Below are 19,493 nucleotides of genomic sequence, written 5' to 3' on the forward strand. Positions count from 1 at the left end.
ACGTTTGTATGTGTGGCAACGATGTATTGCTAAAAACCCGGATGATCACCCATCCGAGTGCTAGCAACGACGGTACGTACACCCAAAGCGTTGCCGCAGATTGAGCGTACTAGGTACCACGCCTCACCAAACCACACACATAGTTTTGTAATCATATTAATCTTAAATCGTATACTGTACCTAACATTTTAAAAATACCTTGTGTAAGGACACAATTAAATTAATAAATAAAAAAAATTTGTTATTTAAATGGTTAGGTCTGCTCGAAGTCCGAATGATGGGTCAGATTCACTTGTAGAGTTACCCATCTACTTGTAGGTTAGATAAGTTAAAAATGGTTTCAACTTTCAAGCTCTAAGGAAGAAAATTAGGGCTGATTAAAGAAGTAAAGACAGTTCTAAATAGTAGATTTATGATGTATTTCCAACTAAAGCTACTATATATTCAAAATATAAGATAACTCTATGATATTTCAAATCTTGATTTCACTATCATTCTTAAGATGGGCTAGTAAAATACGGATAAACAAAAAAATCAAAACTAGTTATAGGCATGGCCCTCAGCAGTAAAGTACAGTGTTATTTGGACGTCCCTCCTCCCCCGGGAAGTCAATACCTACCTGAATCAATATGTATATTTTTTACACATGAATTGGATAAATATAATATGTTGAAAAATATGTTCTTTGGTTTTACCCGAAATATACAATCATTATATCTATTGACTATTGACTATCAATTATCATCATTCTCGTCTTTATTGAAGCTCTACAGATGAGTAACTCAAGTGCCCCAATAAACATTCTAAATTATAGAGTAGGAGATTTTCCTAATAATTTAGATAAAGAAGACAGGTAAAAAAAATTTCGCAAAAGTTTTTCAAATGATGATATTTAAATTTTTTTTTATTTCCGTGAGCTATATTACCAGAGTAAAAAGTATAAGTTAGGTACGTTTTGTTTTACTCGTATTATTTAATTATGTCATAAGTATTTATCATTTGTACTTGTGTAGTGTTAATATTTTTAATATTTAAATTGGTGAATTTTGTATTGGCATTTGCAAATTGTTGTTGTTAGTCCGGGAGGATTTTGTCCTGTTTGGGGGGGGGGGGGGAGTCAAAGATTCAAGTACTGTGAATCGTGTATGCGTAAAAACGTAAATGTACGTTGTGTTTAAAAAAAAATCAAAACAATCGTGTGGTAGACATTTAGTAGACAGTATGATAATTTGAATTAAATTTATTTATCATGGTAGACTGTAGACAAACACAGTGGCGGCGAGAACTTTTTGAGTCTTTGAAGCAAATTGTACATTTTTAATATTTTTACCACCAACCATCCCCTGTATTACATCAAAATGATAATTTACTATTTTGAAGCTATGAAGCAATTGCTTCAATGAGCATTATATCCCGGCGCCACTGGACAGACAGACAGTCTCTAACATGTTTCATTTTCAGTTTTTCTATGCACTCTCAAAACAATCGAAAGCAAAAACTTTTCCGCCTTCAGAATCAGACCGCCAAAAATCAGTGGTACCAACGTCACGGGCAACGATATCGACGTTACACACCAAGAGGAACAAACCACGTTCGCCAAGGAATTGACTGTAGAGACGAAATACCAAGACGTTCCCCCGATCCATGGTAGGTACAGCAGCTGCTTTATATATAGGTATACTCACATTAGTCAATTAGTGCAATATGGCGCAATATAGAGGGAATGACACAAACGGTACTCCTATGGTTAAATAACAAAAATAATAAAATATATATACGTTATTTTATCATGGTATCTGTCTGTTATCATCCACCCTATTATCGGTTGTGTACAAAAACCACGGTTGCAGGTCGAACTGTGACGAAAAATAAGCTATTTAGTAAATTATATACCTATAGACCACAACTACTGACTACAGACTGGCTTCTCAGAGTACCGTACATTTGTGCTCCATAAAGTCTCTATTCGTGTTTTTGTTTTCGTTGGGTTAACAAATTTATTTTTAAAAAGAAAAATTCCGTTTCAATACTGTTTTTGATTTACTCGATATAATACATTTACGAATAATATTTTTTCTTCCGAAAAGGTAAAGTATAATAGTATTCTCTTGGACTTATTAACTAGTTATAATTTATTCTGTTCAGTGTTCTACTGCCAACTCTGCGTTTAAAATCGAAACCTTAGTCTGTTCAACTCATAATTAAATTAATATTTTATTTAATATCAATGATTACGCGAAGAGGATTGTTGAATAATAAGCTCCTCGAATTTTCGACTCTCGTGTAATCGCGATCAAATTTTGACTGTGTTAATGCACATTTATAAATTGTATTGGTCCAACAATTGTTTTCTTTATACCTATGTTGATAGTGTGTATAGAAATGTCTTGTTTGCTATACTTCGTTAATCGAGGTATATGTCTAGTTTACTGGACACCCTGAAAATTGGAATTTTTTTTAAATCTTGGCGCTGATTAAAAACAAATATTTATGAAATTTAAGCCATTTTAAGTTTGTCATTTTCACTATTTTACTATAAGCTATTTAAACTTACCATGGCACAATGGTTAAATGGCTTGCAGTTAACTTCAGGTTAACCTGTCCTTGTTTTTACTTGCACTTGTTACACAATAAATAATAATTGATCTCCCTTTTGGGGGCCTTTTTTTTTACTTACCCTTGTTTCACATCAAATTATTATGATATATTGCAATTAATTAAAATTAATTTAATTTTTAAATATTATTTACAAATTGCACTAAATGGTATTACAATAGAGAAAATGGCTATAATTTTCTAACTTATGATCAGCTCTAAATTTGAATTTGTATCATCATTTTTTGTGGGGAAAACTAACTAAATAAAAGGACAACATACCAAAAAAGTCCTGTTGATTGTAAATAATTATATAATGACAATTTAATTCAGTTGTAAAACTGGACAATTTGTAATGCTCAATATTTTTTTATAACTACTAAATTATCAATTGTACATGTATTTTCCATTATAAATTAGCAAACCAAAGGTAATTGTAAGTATAACTATTTTAAGTCAAAATAAAAACATTTTCTAATTGTGCAGTTGAAATTGGATAAATTGTATTTATTTGAAGTTATGTTAGGTATATATTTAATAGAACATTTATTGATAAGTTAAATTGTTAATAATCTATGATCATTATTATAAAAAATTAGGAATATATATCTAGTCCTTTAAAATAAAAAAAGTTTTTCGATGTTTAATGTGTTTTTAAATCTCATATTAAATATTCATAAAATCGGAGATCAATAATTTTATCTAATAAAATGTTCATTATTAAATATTTCTTTATACCTACTCATAATTTATTTTAGTTGTACATTAATAATTATTTAAGAATGAATATATTGTACAAGTATATCATCAAACAATTTTTACATTATTAAATAAGTGAAAAATTGTTTTTATTTTTCTATAAGCATTTGTAATTTATGTTGTGGTTAAACCAAGCAAATAATTCAAAGTTATTCACATTTTCAGTATTTTGAAAATTGCAATTCATTTAAATGCTACTGGCTGTACCTAATTGTCTTATTACAATTTATAATCAAATTTAAAAAATAGGTTTTAGATTTTTAATTCCTAAATATATTTAGAGTACCTATATTTGATAAATATAATACATTGTTTGTATTGACATTTAATATTTATAATTTAAGTATTTATTAATTATTAATAGTACCTATTTGTTCTTACAATAAACTTAAATCTTTGTTTAAATTGTATTTTAAAAGGTAAAATAGATAAGTTTTATGTCATAAAAATAACACTATTTATGGTTTGATTAGTGGTTAGTTCAATCTAAATTAATTATTAAAATTGATTTTTTTTTCAGGTCTATTCAGTTGGTACATTAATGATACCAAGATTTTTATTTAGACTTCAAGTATTTAAAAACATATTTTTTCATTAGTAAATGCAGCTTTATACCTCAAATTTTTCTCGAGGTATAATATTTAAACTATAAAAGTTGTCAGACCTATGATGGATCATCTTATTGTCTGTACAAGGAAATGTAAGTTTTAATATAGTTGTTTGACTAATGATATAATGTTAAATTAGTTCTTATTGACCTAGAAATTATCAAATGTTGAAATAATTATTTTTCCATGTTTTATTACCCTTGGTGTTTAAGATATCATCGTTTTGGTAATTAATAAATCATAAACAATTTTTGCTGTTAAAAAAATATGTTCTCATGATATGCATACAAGTCATTGAGTCTTCAACTATCTGATAAAAAATGAAAATTTAAACCTTTGGTTGTTGCTTATAATTAACTTGATAAATGTTTTAGTTAACAAATATTGAATAATAATTTAATTTTTAAGTGTCTTTCAACCGTCAAGAGAATATTGGCTGCTTTGGAAACATAGAACCATATCCATGTGACGGTCAAATTGAAACAAACTTTAAATTTCCATCACCACCACATCTTACAAATGGATATTATATTTCACCAAAGGAACCTTTACCTCAAAATAATACTACATCATCTTCATATTCGCACACCGATTCAGATTCTGCATCAGACTCTGATTCATTGTGTTCAAATTCTGATGTGTATGAACAAGAATGTCTTAGGTATGATAATCAGTTGTTACCTTACAAAAAGAACAAGAAGTCTGTAAATCGGCTTCGTTCTTCTTATACTTCACGTGGATATACAAATAATTCAATCCCTTATAGTCATAAGCATTCATTTGCTCACTATTTACCACCAATCGGTGTTTTTTGGGATATAGAGAACTGTCAGGTAAGTCATGACATCAATATATAAACATATATTTTCAAAATACATAATACAATGTATGAAATCATTTTAGGTTCCTAAAGGTAGATCAGCAGTAGCAGTAGCCCAAGCAATAAGAGACAGATTTTTTATTGGTTATAGAGAAGCAGAGTTTCTCGTCGTTTGCGATGTTAAAAAAGAAAATGCACAAGTTGTTCAAGAACTAAATGATGCTCAAGTGAGTTATAATTAAGTAATTAAAAAATGTTTGAAAGTGCTTGTAATTTGTTCATGAAATTTTTATTAGGTAAATTTAGTTCATGTTACATCTGTATGCAAAAATGCAGCCGACGAGAAACTTCGCCTTTCAATGAGAAGATTTGCTGATTTACATGGTTCCCCTGCAGCTGTAGTTTTAGTTTCTGGTGATGTGAATTTTGCATCTGATCTTTGTGATATTAGACATAGGTACATTTATTACTTTTGTTTGCTTTAAGATTTATAATTCATTCAAATATTAATTTTCCAGGAAAAAAATGCATGTAATATTATTGCATAATGAACTTTGTTCTGAAAGTCTTATTTTGTGTGCCAATGAACATTACAATTATACTCATTTAGTTGAAATGTTACCATTAAGAAATGCTCTTCGAGTAAGTACAATTTATTTTTTGTTTTAGCTTACTATAATACATATAAGAAATTAGACATAAACTATGATCAGTTTTATTGAAATAATTATGTTTGATGTCAGGTAAGTTACAATTAAAAAGCAAAATAATTGTGTCTAAAATATATCTGAATACTAGGTATTGGGTAAATTAACTTTCAAATGCCTTGGATAAACCTTCACAATAAAAGTTATTTTTATTTTGGTATAAATGTTTAAGTTAAACAATTAACAAGTAGTAGTAGTAATATGGTATTGAATATAAGAATATTTTGTTGGTATTTGATGGATAGCTCATTAGTTTTTCAAGGTTTAGAGAATTATTTAGATGTTGTGTAATTTATAATTAAAGTAAATATTTGCTTTAGATAAATAAGTTAAAATATGTATTTTATCATTTTTATTTTTTGCTACAACATTCCATAATCAGTTTTTAAAATAACTCCTCAAGCTTATCTTTTGTTTAAATTTATTTTAGAACTTCTTAGTATATCTTAAATAGCTGGAAAATTACAGTGCATACATGATAGTGTGCAGTAGGGATTATCTTAATTGACTGGATCTTCAGATGACTATCGATCACCATAATTTTATTAATTCAACATTGGATAGCCCATTTTTTTTTTTTTTATAATTGTTTTATTGAATAGTAATTCTATTGTATCATTAAATATAATAATATAAATTTAAGTTCATTTCTTGAAGATTTTAAATCATAATAATTTGTAAATCTTAAGAATCATCCTTTAGAAAGAGAAGTCTATAAGATTAAAATCTATTAAAGATGCACGCAGTTATACCCTAAAAATAACTAAGATATACTCTTCAAAAAATATGAAATGGAATATTTTTAATACTGTTTTCATAACCAATAACTCTTTATAATACATTGTTACATTTTTTGTTTTAAAACATTAGAACTTGTAAGCTTCTTATCCTTGTTTTTTTTTCAAATGGATATCATTCAGTATTTTGAAACCATTTAGTTAATTTTGAATATTTTCTTTCGCCCTGTTGTTTATAACTTATGACTTTATACAAGTAGTCAAGTCTTGCCATGTATTTGCTCGCTTATTCATATTTATATAATGGTATACAGTTATTAATATAAGTTTGGCTTTTGAAGCAAAAACTAGCTTAGCTATGACTAGTTTACAAATAAAAAAGGGCACTATAGTACTACATATTTAATTAAAATATATCTTAAGTAATTACAAAATTCTAAAATATGATCTAAAAAATATAAACACAAACCCCAAATATGCAAAATACAATTTTATATTTAAAATCATTAAGTTATGAATCTCATTTTGGTATAAACAATTTTTTAACCTATAAATAAAAATATGCAAATGCATATAAATATTTATCTTAAATTCATACTTTAAGTACAAAATAATATGCCCAGAATTTACTAGCTCTACTGTTAAATTAAAGTAGCAATAAAAATAGTATTTTTTAGTTTTTGATCCTAATTAAACCACTAATAGTTTTGAAGTAATGATGTAAGCATATATTCTTATAATATTCTAAATTGTATTTTATTACATTTTATTCATGTTGGTATATTGTCAGTTTGTTGATATATTGTATGTGTAATTTAAAGTACGTATATTAATCTCATTTATGTTATTAAATTATTTAAAAATATTGTTAATATTTATGTCTATTTCCTGCAGTCATTAGTAACAGCACTCAGTTGTTAAAACAAAAATAATGTATTTATAGCACCTAGTGCTTATGTTATTTTGTCCCCCACATAACTCTACAGGAATAATGATCCTGTCCTGTAAAATTAACCAAAATTGATAATTTTTGCTAACTTAAAGAGGATAATATTCTATAGGTTGCATTGCACTCTATTAATATATTAATTTCAAACTGAATAATGTTTTTGAAAAATAAAACAATATTAAGCATTTTTTTTTTACATTAGTTGAAATAACATATTAAACATTGAAGTTTGATGCAACCTGTAAGAAGTTCTCTTCTATCAGATAAAAAAAATAGTCATTGAAACTTAATCAAACAATTCCACAAGGCCTATGAAGTCATGTTTGTTGATAAATTAACCATATAACATATAACCACCACCTCCTCCCTACTAAAATTGTATATAATTGCAGAATATTTAAAAAAAACCTTAAGGGTGTATTGAAAATCGTCTTATTTTTTTACATGTAACTTAACTATGCTACCATTAATAATTGTAAACAATTTTTTATACTATTTACTATTATTCAACAGTTTTGCAATAATATATGAAAATTAATATCCTAGTTTAATGGACAGAAATATGGTGGTAGGGTGTTAAATTATATCATATGGCATTGTGAAGAAGCACTAACAAACATGTACATTTTTTTAAATAGGTATTTTATTAAGATAATTAATTATCATAAAAACTGCATTTTATTACTATTCAACATTTTATACTTTAAAATATGCACCTACTCCTTTCAAATTTTACTAATTTTAAAAAACTAATTTTCAAACTTAAATGTTTTCTATTAACATTTTAAAAAGTTCACAAACTCTGAGCCTCACTTAAAACCTAGACTTATAGATTAAAATAATCAGTTTCACATGTTATATAGTGTCAAATGTAAGTTTTGATATGCCTTCATTTGTTCAGGCAACTATACTTGGCTTATATATGCTAATATGGCTATACTTATTGTATTACACCAAAACTAGACTTTCTATATGTGAAGCGTATTATAATGATAATGTTAGTAGATAATATAATATTGTGTATAGTATACAAAAAATTAATTGAATTTATTCTTAAAAATCGAACAGATTTACAACTGTTAACAACTAGTGATTCTTGACTTTTTGTTATTGCTAATTAATTATAATTTATAAGTAATTACTATTCCATTCTTTTTTCACTGCTACGATGTATTGAATTATTTTTATTAAAATTGACTGTTCATAATTCTCCTCGAAAATAAAACATTTTTATTAGTTATAATATCATATTGTATGTAATTTAATTTATTAATTATTTTAAAATGATGTTTAACTTGAATTAAACATATTAGTGTAGTAATAACTACCTTTGTGGTTTCACTGAACTTAAAATATTTGAATTTTTTATATTATTAACTGGTATAATTTAAAACGCAGTCAATATAATATTCTAGTAACTACTTCCTCTTATTTTTAGATCATAGTCCTTGGAATTTAGATCTTTATAATAAATTATTTGAACATAAATAAATGTGTACTGGAAAAAAAACTTTTATTTGATATATATTTTATTAGCAATGTGGGAACACACCAGTTGAAGTTATTGTATCCAATCTGCCAGTTGGTATTGATCCAGCCAAAATCAGGAATCGTTTAAAGAGGTTATCTGAAAATTGTGGTGGACGTGTTGGTGTAATAAATAATTGTTCAACAACAATTAGATTTCCTACCAAAGAAATGGCTGCAAGGTAAATAATAATAATGATGATAAGCAATTTTGTATAGTTTTCATGTTTATCAGTTTTATCTCATAAAATATCTTTTTATTGCTTTTATAATCTTGTTTGATTATTTTTATACAATTTTTCCCTGTGGTATTCCCTGTACATATTTGGTTTCTGTTAGCATTGAACTTTCAATAGTATTTCTGGAGCAGTCTTTCAATGCAGTCATGCACTCAATTACTACATTGAGCTTTAATTATTTGTTCAATAATTTCATATTTTGTGTCTTAATTTAATTTTTGTAGTTTATTTAAATTTGTGATTTATATTTATCATTGTTTTAATGTTATCTAGTCCTTTTTTTTCATACAATTTTTTAAAAGCATGGTAATTTTTTTAAAAATTTTATTGTATTTATTGAACACATAATAATTGATTTAAATTTGTTTTAATGATTCTACTTTAACATAACTCCTCTTTAGAGCTCAAAAACGAATGAATAAGGAGCGCGTGTTTAATAGTCAAATTGTTGTTAGTTTACCATTTGCTGTAAAAGAAGAATCATCATCCACTAGTTTCATAAGTTTGTACAATAATTATATCTAATGTTTTTATTTTGTTCTAATGTTGAACACTTAATATTGTTTAGGTAGACCTGCTCCAGTGCAGACTAGAGAAGAAAACATACAACACATTGCCACTACCATTCAGTATTCTTCAACAAACAATATGCATTCTCGGTTCAATATAACCCCTGTTACTCCCCCTGCCACTTTTGAAAATCGAAAATTTGCGTAAGTTTTAAACAAAATCTATTTATAATCTATTTTTAATGTGTCACGGATTTAGTACTGTAGCTATATTTTATATTCTGTTTTGTCTAGTTTGTATGGTCAACAAATCAAAGGTGGTTTTGGAATGTCGCAAATGAATCCCAGTGTCGATAACTCAATGAGAAATCATAATCCTTGGTTGACATCAAATTCTGTTGGCATACAAACATGGTTAAATGGACCTCAAATATCTGTAGTAAGTATTATTTTATGAAATAAATGTCCAGAATTTTTATTATGAACAGTGTTACTTACCAGTGTTCCCACTTATTTAAAAAAAAAAATGCATTCAAATTTTTAAAAAAAATGGGTAAATAAGAGCCACCCTGAGAGCATAATAATATTATTTATTTAATAGTTTTTAGTTAATAATATTACTTATCTATAAACCAACTTTTGACTAGAGTGGGGCGAGAGGTCCAATTAATTACAAAGGAAAACAGATGACCAAGGATAATCAGGAACAATCTGATACCACTCATAGTCAACCATCAACTCCACAAATAACTTGTAATAAACTATTGAATTTTATTTCAATGTTAAAATTTGATTGATATTGAAATGTATTGTAAAATAAAATTTTCCAACAGTAAATCAAAATGAAAATTGGATGCGACACGGTTATCCATCAACAATGGGTCACGGTACACCAATAACGATTTTAAAAAGAGGACAGAGCAGTACATCACAAATAGATTCTCAAGTAAGAAATCAAGACAAACATTGTGTTATATTTTTTTTACTTACCTGAAGTGTTGTTTTGAATTTTTTACTCTAACTTGTTGTTGGAAATTTAGGTCGGTTCAACCTCCAGCATGATGAGTTCAAGTGGCCCACCACCATACATGATGTTTGGTGTCAACACTTCAGTTCCACCCCCACCAATAGTCAATGTTCCTAGGAGAATTAGTCCACCGACTCTAATGGAGAATACCAATCCAGATGTAAGAATTTTTTGTCTTTATATGATTAGACTTTGTCTAATAAAGTGTGAAATTATAAAGTGTGTATACATATTTTATTTTTAAAATTATTTCTTCAGCGATATTTTCACCCCATATCTCCGTCTTATAACAATTTGGCAACAAATCAGGCACCACCAGTTCTTGCAGCCCAACAGAGTAATCCAGTAGACTTGCATGTTACAAATTTAGATCAGAACATTGACTCTGTTGAGATGAAAAATATATTATTTAACACGTTTAGGGAGCATGTTATGGTATGTATATTAAACGTGTGTAAAATGATGTAATTTTGAAATGTGAATAAATGTCTATTATGTTGCTACATATTGGTAAAATACAGGTGTTACACGTGTCAGTGTTTTACCAGTCAGATGGTAACTTTGCAGCAGCCGTTCGGGTTTCTAGCCCCCAGGACGCTCAATATGCCATTTCTAAGCTCCACAGACGCAAAATCGGATTCAAAAGAATTATGATTGCTTATGCTCATTCTGGTTATCCTCAAAATCCCACGCTGCTGAGGTATATAATATATTCTATATATTTAATATTTATATATATAAATTACAGCATTTTTTTCATGGTTATGTTGTTTTAATTTCTTGGTTGTGTTGCGTGTGCTTTTTATTATAGGTCTCAGATTGCATATATACTAATGGAAGTTCCTGGGCAGCGTCTTCCTCTGTTCAAGTTTCGCGAAATGTTTGAAAACCGCTTCATGACTTCTGTGTCCGTATCAGATCTGTATAAAATGAAAGACGTGTGCTTAATCACCGAAGAACCAAATCATAGGATCATTAGCTTAAATCCAGAATACCGTAACACTCCATCTCCCCTTCACCATCAACCTTCTTCTTCATCTTCTATGCCCATGTCTAATTTAGTAAGTTGTATGACACCACATTTATTTGTCTGCTTTCAGAATGCTTTTTATTAAAACATAATATTTTTTTATTGTTATTTATTGTATTCCTTATTTTCTATTATTGATGTGAAATTATTTTTGTAGGACAAAAGCGATACCGTTTCATACTGTCCAACTCATGCAAAAATTACAAAACCCACCGATGATAAAGGTTGGGCTGAATTGGAGATGCCTGCTTTGCCAAATGTTAAAGTTTCACTAAATGAGTTCTCTAAACGTTTACATTCTCTGATATCGTCTCACAACAACTATCTAATTCTGGCCACGTAAATAATAAATAATTCATTTTTTACTACTCAGTAGACGATGCCGTTTTGTTATTACAAAACTGTAATTATGTAACAAATAATCTATGAAAAAAACTATTTTCAGTATTTGCGATTGCTATGAAGCTTTGTTCAATGAGCCGTTGCAAACGGATGAAGACGGTGTGCCTTTGGAACATGTTGTGACTGCTGTCAGTGGTGTTGAACTTTTGCAGAGCTGTAGTATTGGCATAAAATATCTAACATTGTCTTCAGCCTCAGACATTGGAAATATGTCTGTTAGATCTTCGACTCAAGAGTCTGACACTAAATCAGAAGGTAATATTTTAATGTTAGATCTATAATCAAATGATTTTGTGTAAAAGTCACACTAAAATTGTTTAATGTTAATTGACACTACCCAACATTGAATGTTTTGCAGCTAGTGTGAGTGGATTGAAAAGCATTAGTCCACCGCTGGCAAACAATTTGGCCTTACTGAGCCGTGAACTAGTTGATCTGTTAAAGACCTGTACTCATTGCACCATGTCATTCAACCGTTTCATACCAGCTTACCATCACCATTTCGGCCGCCAGTGTCGTGTTGCTGACTACGGTTTTACTAAACTCATCGATCTTTTAGAAGCGCTGCCCAACATCGTACAGGTAATTTACATACTATGCAGTTGTTGATATATTTCAGAGACAAAAATGTTGGTTTTAGGATGATTTTAGCTCCTCTTTCTCCCTTCTCTAAGATATTCTTATGGTATAAAAAATATATATTATTTCATGAAGCCTTTATTAATATTAGTATATTACTGTACCCATTAGACTTTATTATTATCATAATTTATTTATTTTCTAAAATTCTTGAATATAACTAAGTAGCTCAACTATAACAGAAAAATGAAGCCAATATCGAGGATCATAAAGGAAAAGGCCCAAATTACAATGTCACATACATTATAAAAATTATCTTATCTAGTATGTAATGTATGTAGCATTGTAATATAAATACAACTTAGTCGAATGTTAGTACTTGAAGTCATTTACTCTCAAATTAATATTTTTTTTTTAGTGATTATTATAGCATATTAGTTGTTTAGTGTATTAATTACCTAGATTAAAGTGGAAAAATTGTTAAAAAAATTACAGAATACTCTTACGGATGTCAGCACAATATTTGTTTTAATTTTTCTTAGATATCAGCAGTACCAACTGTGAGTTGTTATCCTTAGTATTAGGGTGATTTGATCTAACATATCATCAAGCATAAGTTTATAACTTGATTTGTATTCTTTGGTTGACCTTTTTACGTTAATTCAATTTTAAATTGCTCATATCATTCTTTAAAATTGAAATATTATAAAAAAAAAAAACCAACACAAGAACACATTTAATGCTCTTCTAAGGTCTATAATAGGTTAATTATTCTCTGTAACACTAAAACAAACAACAAATAGTGCCCTGACATTATCTGAAGTATAACACTGAGTATAAAGTTAGGCAAAATTATTTTTAATAACTAAAAAATATTTATAAAATAAGTGTAGATATTAACATCTTATATTATCAGTTCCTCTCTCATGTTTTTCCATGATACACTGCTGATGTTAGCGACACATTTTTTCAGGTATTTGGAGAGGGTAACAAACGTTTCATGACATTGTCACACAAAGCGCAGGTACGAAGATTTACTTCAGATTTGTTGCGTGTTCTTAAATCTGTGGCCAGCAAACAAGTGCCCATTGTTGACTTTGGTACTCTCTTCGAGAAGACCCTGGGCCGTGCTTTTGATCCAGTTGATTATGGGTTGTGTTCTCTCGAAGATCTATTGTCACAAGTATCAGAAAACACTGTCGTTATCGGTCATCTGGATGGTCAAAAATCGGTGGCAATTCCTAAACGAGAACAGACACCAGAAGAGATTGAACGCACCAAAGCCTTTGCAAAAGAAGTGAGTTTCAGTAACAATAATTTCTATCCATTAACAATTTGATTTGACAACAAATTTCTTGACTCAAGACTTGGCACAATCAAATTTTTAAACAATAATAATTATAATAATATCATTTATCTAGGTAATAGAGTTGTTAAGTCATGCCCCGCAGTGTTGTTTGTTATTTAATAAGTTCATACCTTCTTATCATCACCATTTTGGCCATCAGTGTAAAGTAGCTGATTTTGGATTTACAAAGTTGATTGAACTGTTCGAATCAATACCACACATTGTTAAGGTATTTTTAGATGGTTTTTTTGTGTGTGTTCCGGTGTTGGTTTGTGTAGTACCTGAAACATGCTCAAGTTACCACACAACAATTTACAGAAAATGTTTAATGTTACAAAAACTTAGAAACATTATATTTGGATTTCCAAACTGTTGAGTGTTAAATTTACTTTCATGTAATTGCTTTTGAAGGTAGATGGCAGTTATTTTTTGTGCTGTGTTATATATGTCTGTTTCATGGTCCTCAGACATACTGTGTATTACACAGGATCATCTTATATACTCATTTTTGTATTGTTTCCCTTATAATCGTTAGACTGAGTTTATCATTAAATTATTAAATGATATATAAGAACAATGATAAAAATGAAGTATTTTATGTATTTTGTTTATTTGTTTAACTTAAGAATAAAACGTTCAAGTTATAAAACTTAACTTGAGTTAATTTATTTATTAAAAAATTGTTTTATTAGCCTTTCTTGTTTAAGATGTATTAAAGTTCATTAGATAAGTATGATATTATCTATAATTTTAATATTGTATAGTATGTTATAGGTATGTTCTATAAATATAATTAATTAACAGTGCGTTATAGCTGGCTCAAACTTGAAAATAATGATAATTAAAATTTTTAATAGAATAAGAGTTTTGATTATTTAAGTATTGTGTTGAGAGGATAACTGAAACTGTTGAAATATTTATGTTTTATTAGAGTCAATAATCAATATAATTTTCATAGTTGCATAATATAGTGTGATACATTGTCTTGTGTTTTTATTTTGAAAATCTGACTGTCTATTTGTATACTAAATTTGTTAAAAATTTGTAGAACATGGTTATTATGAATTTTGCATTTGTTGACAATGACTTTTATAACAGATCGAAGATGATTTGGAAGGAGAGCGCCGCGTGTCGTTGACAACTGATGTGAAACAAAAAGTGCTTGGTGATCAGTTGGCCGCGTTGGCTGTCTATCCACTGCAAATCAGTCAACTACAAAATGCCTTCTTGTGGCAGTATGGCTATGGTCTCAAACCATCAGTATATGAATGCGAGACACTCATCGAACTGTTACAAAAGCTCGACGATGCCGTCAAGGTAAGATCAAATAATATAATATCTAAGTCCTTGTAGATGTGTGTAATATGCACTACATTTGACTATGAATAATTAAAAGAAAATTTTTAGAATGCTTCATAATTGACAAAATTCAATTATATTTGCACAATATGAAAATTGTTTACATTTTTTGATTGTACACAGCCTAAAAATGTATGTTTGTACATTTGTTAAGTATATATAGTACAATATAGTGGGTATTGGGTATTATACTATTTAATTATATTATGATTGCCATACGATTGCTTTTCAATATGTCCAGATCCATGTTGTGTAAAGAGAAAATAATTATTATCAACACTAAAATATTAATCTGAACTTCTATTGTTAAGTTGTACATGATATTTAAATAGCAATAAATTGTTTGGTATTGGACACTTTAGGATGATTCCTTTAGAGAATTAACCCACAATGAAATGTCATATTTTTCATGCTGAAGATTTGAACTTTTATGTTGATAAATGCTTACGTAATGTCCTAATGGGGTTATATTCAGAACACAGAGTATGTTCTTTCTTACAGCGGTTCTTTTTTTTATCAAATAATTAAAATAATTTTATTTTTATAAGAAAAATATTAAACTATTGATTAGAACAAAAGATAAAACATAGTAAGTAGTTTTTGTAGTTTACTCTGTCTTTCGGTTCAAAATACTGGTTCATGTCTTATAGATGGTATGAATTTTTTTTTATCAAGTTAAACATTTGTTGCTTTACTATAGGTGGTGGATAATCATGGTGAGCTGTTTTTGATAGCAGTGGACCGCAAAGAAGCCCAGAGGTTGTCTCTGAAAGTTCGCCGTGTACTGATGGAACACTCATCCAATGACAAGATGTCTGTTTTGCAATTTCAGTCTGTGTATCAAACAATGTTTGGTGAATCTATAAACATTGAAACTATGCAAGAGAAACTAAGTGAAACTATAAAGGTAACAACAGAGAGGATTCTAGTAATATTTTCAGACATATTTTACAATAGCAAAACTTGTGTTTAGATTGTCAAGACTAAATTCGGAGAAGAATATGTACAATTGACACCTTTGCAGTTGTTCGCCCAAGATATGTATCGTCTTTTAATGATCTCAGACGGTCGATTATTGTTGACGTCCCTTGAAGCTTCTTACTTGCGTCTGTTTGGCACTGCTATCCAGCCAGCTGTTTACGGATATCAGTCTGTAATAGCACTGATAACCAGTATTTCGCACACGGTCCTTATCGAAAATAAGCCGCCCAAACGATACATCATACTCAACAGAGAACTTGCCAGTAAGTTAATTTTATCATGAAGTACAATAAATACAACTATTTTATAATATTTTAGTATGATAACGTTTTAAAACCATTACTAATTTTACACTTGTCAAACAGGCGTAGGTATTCATTTGCCTAACAGTATAATTAAATCACCCATGCCAGATGAAATGGCAAAAATTCAGTGTATTAAGTCTGATATGAGTTTAATAAACCACAACGAGAATTTCAGAGAAAACAACGTTTTGCTACCGGATGAGAATAAGGTAATGATCATACTATATTTTTACTCTGACATACTTTATACATCCAAAATGATGGTATGTGTACTAATAAATTATTTGAATATGTCTGGTTGAAAAAATACCACCCATTAAAAATGTGTAAAGTTAGGTGTATTCAGGGAAAATAGATTAAAAATAACTGTGTTAATATTAAAAATAATTTAGATGGTAGTCTCATATGCTATGCAAAGTTACGTTTTGGTTTTGGTTTACTACTTCTATGTGTGGTCCCATAAGCCATATGACGCCGTAAGCCTAAAATGTGTTACACTTTTGTTGAATCCATCTAAATATAGTACATCATTTTTTTAAAGCTTAAAATAATATTAAAACTGTAGCTGAAAGCTAAAAACTCTTAAAACTTGACTGTCATAAGTTAAATAATGAAGTACTGTTTTGTAATAATAGTCATATCTTGGAAGTATAGCAAATATAATTTGATAGATACCAAAACAAAATAGATTTTTAAAGTTTTGTTTGAAATAAAATATTGTTTTTGTTTACATTGTAGTATTAAATATATTCATATGACTTATATTGTTGTATTGTTCTAAGATAATCTTAAAGAAATAATATTGGGTAAAAATGCCCTCCTCCTTGAACCTACAGTTGACAATTAAAATGAAACTTTAGCAGATGTTTATTACGTTGAACATCAATATCTCAAAATTATTTTCCTTTCCCCCTTGAATTTGATATAACAAATGCTTACTGTTCTATAAGTGTTAAGCCTAATGTAGTTATTCACCTACATTTTATTTTTAGTTATCATAATTAAAATATAAATTTATGTACATGTTGAAAATGATGATAACAGGCCGAGTCTGACTTGATGTATTAAACAAGGTTTTATGTTAATCTGTTGGTTGAGATCATTTTCCCAACATTGAGCGATATTTAATCTGTTAAAAACATAGTTAGCGTGATCATTCTCGGAAGCGATTTAGTAAACTGACCAACATTACAAAATAAGTTTTAAGTTTAAACAGTTAACCTTTTTGTTCTTTATTATTTTACATTTACTAAAATAATTTAAGTATGAGTACCTACATAGTCATTCTGTGTGTACTTATATTTTTAGATGTAACTCATGTACAAAATATGATGATCCTGGGGGCCATATGATAAAAATGGGTTGTGACATGGTAGATCTGTTGACTTGTTTTGTCCAGTTTTCCGTTGTCTAAACAAACTTGTTATTATATGCTTAATCCCAAATTCTGATTTTGACTTTATTTATCTACTATTTACACATAAAATGTTAGTGAGTAATTATTTAAATAAGATATTATACCAACTTAAAAAAAAAAAAATACCTATTACATTTTAATTAAATCTATACAGATTTGATTCCTTTGGTGAATTGTTAGAAAATATTTTTATATTATTTATCAAAATAAAGACATGATGATATTTCAATAGGCCGAGCTGATGATAGATATTTGTTTACTGTATATAGTATGCCGAGAATCTGTAGAGGTTTTTATTCAACATCCAGAGTTCACGTGCAGCTTGCTTGGTAGACAATAATCAATTCATGTGATCAACTCTCGGGAGCGATTTTATAATATCTGAACTTAAATTTATACTAACTATCTTTTGGTTGAGATTTTTTAGTTCGACAATATTAAATAATTTCTAATGTGTTGACAACATTTAAATATAGAAAACAAATAAAAATTTCAAAGGTTGTTATTTATATATAGCAGTCCATGGATAATAAATAATATTGGTGTATACGTACTTTATTTCTTGTGTAAATCTTCGATTTTAAAGAAATATAATATTACTTCATGATATATAAAAACTATAAAATCCTGAAAGCTCTTAATAATAATAGTAATAAAAAGTAGTGAAAATTAATTAGGTTTGATAAAAGGTATGTTAGACATTAAGTATTAATGAATCATTTACATAATATTCAGTTCTTAATATAGTATTGATTAATTCAGTTTTTCATTGTTCATAAAATTTGTTTTTATATGATTAATCTTAAGTTATGACTTTGAATGAGTTTACATACCTACTTTAATGTAATGATTTGTATAGAACATGATGATATTTCAATAGGCCGAGCTGATGTCTGATATTTCTCTCTGTGCATTTTATGCCGAGAGGTCGGTTGAGGTTTTTATTAAACTTCCAGACTTCTTGGTGCAGCTTGCTTGGTAGACAAAAATCAATTCATTTGATCAACTCTCGGGAGCGATTTAATTGTATCTGAACTTTTAGATCATTGTGTCATTGAAATAACAAATAAAAATGTCTTTATGTATATTTTGTGTAATTCTAACAATCAGGTTTTTCAGACACCTATGGTGGTCAAACTTCCTGATCTGAAGTTACATCCAAACATATTCAATATCAGCCCTATGTCACTAGTAAATTGTACCTCACCACAAGCTCCTCATCCATCCCAGGTGCCTATGCCTACTGAATTGTGTCCGCCGTTCGGCGACAAATACAAACCCATCACTACTATCAACAATAACAATCATTACAATGACAATCAGTTTTGCTGCCCAATGGTGGGCAACAATGATTTACCAAATACAAATGATCAAGGTAATTCCATGAGAAATATCTGATTGTATAGTAATCAATACAAAATATTAAATATTAGATTTTTTTTTGGTTTCAGGAGATCAAAATCAGCGTTTAGTTCATCAGTTGAATGATCGTTTTCTTTAGAAAATTTAAATCTTCCAGGACGGGTTTCAATAGTTTTTTAAAACGAAAGACGTCAATATACATATATGAAGAAAAAAAAATAGAATGAAATGTT

General features: G+C 28.6%; 1 protein-coding gene across 4 annotated transcripts; it reads left to right on the forward strand.

Moving 5' to 3' along the window:
• Window positions 1-1,744: 1,744 nt before the first annotated feature.
• On the forward strand, window positions 1,745-19,493 carry LOC111043096 (meiosis regulator and mRNA stability factor 1). 4 transcript variants are annotated; one of them, XM_022327914.1, is made up of 27 exons: window positions 1,745-2,087; window positions 3,875-4,054; window positions 4,371-4,795; window positions 4,866-5,009; window positions 5,079-5,239; window positions 5,301-5,424; window positions 8,712-8,884; window positions 9,343-9,443; window positions 9,510-9,654; window positions 9,745-9,889; window positions 10,098-10,203; window positions 10,284-10,396; window positions 10,491-10,637; window positions 10,736-10,912; window positions 10,999-11,177; window positions 11,289-11,538; window positions 11,665-11,846; window positions 11,953-12,164; window positions 12,268-12,491; window positions 13,462-13,785; window positions 13,910-14,065; window positions 14,935-15,153; window positions 15,896-16,102; window positions 16,169-16,439; window positions 16,542-16,690; window positions 19,009-19,273; window positions 19,350-19,493. In XM_022327914.1, the coding sequence occupies exons 2-27, from the start codon at window positions 4,021-4,023 to the stop codon at window positions 19,397-19,399; spliced, it is 4,683 nt and encodes a 1,560-aa protein (XP_022183606.1). In that variant the 5' UTR covers window positions 1,745-2,087; window positions 3,875-4,020; the 3' UTR covers window positions 19,400-19,493. The 4 variants fall into 4 exon arrangements, with proteins under 4 accessions (XP_022183606.1, XP_022183608.1, XP_022183607.1 ...); XM_022327915.1 differs by having other exon boundaries at window positions 1,748-2,087; window positions 19,018-19,273; XM_022327916.1 differs by lacking the exon at window positions 13,910-14,065 and having other exon boundaries at window positions 1,746-2,087.

Source organism: Myzus persicae, unplaced genomic scaffold, assembly GCF_001856785.1.
Source record: "Myzus persicae strain clone G006 unplaced genomic scaffold, MPER_G0061.0, whole genome shotgun sequence".
Lineage (NCBI taxonomy): Eukaryota > Metazoa > Arthropoda > Insecta > Hemiptera > Aphididae > Myzus > Myzus persicae.

Bases quoted from the DNA above. Each gene is read 5' to 3' on its own strand.
- LOC111043096 (XM_022327914.1), top strand. From the start codon at position 4,021: ATGATGGATCATCTTATTGTCTGTACAAGGAAAT. The intron at 9,444-9,509 runs GTTTGTACAATA...AATATTGTTTAG, and splicing joins ATCATCCACTAGTTTCATAA to GTAGACCTGCTCCAGTGCAG. The intron at 10,913-10,998 runs GTATGTATATTA...GGTAAAATACAG, and splicing joins CGTTTAGGGAGCATGTTATG to GTGTTACACGTGTCAGTGTT.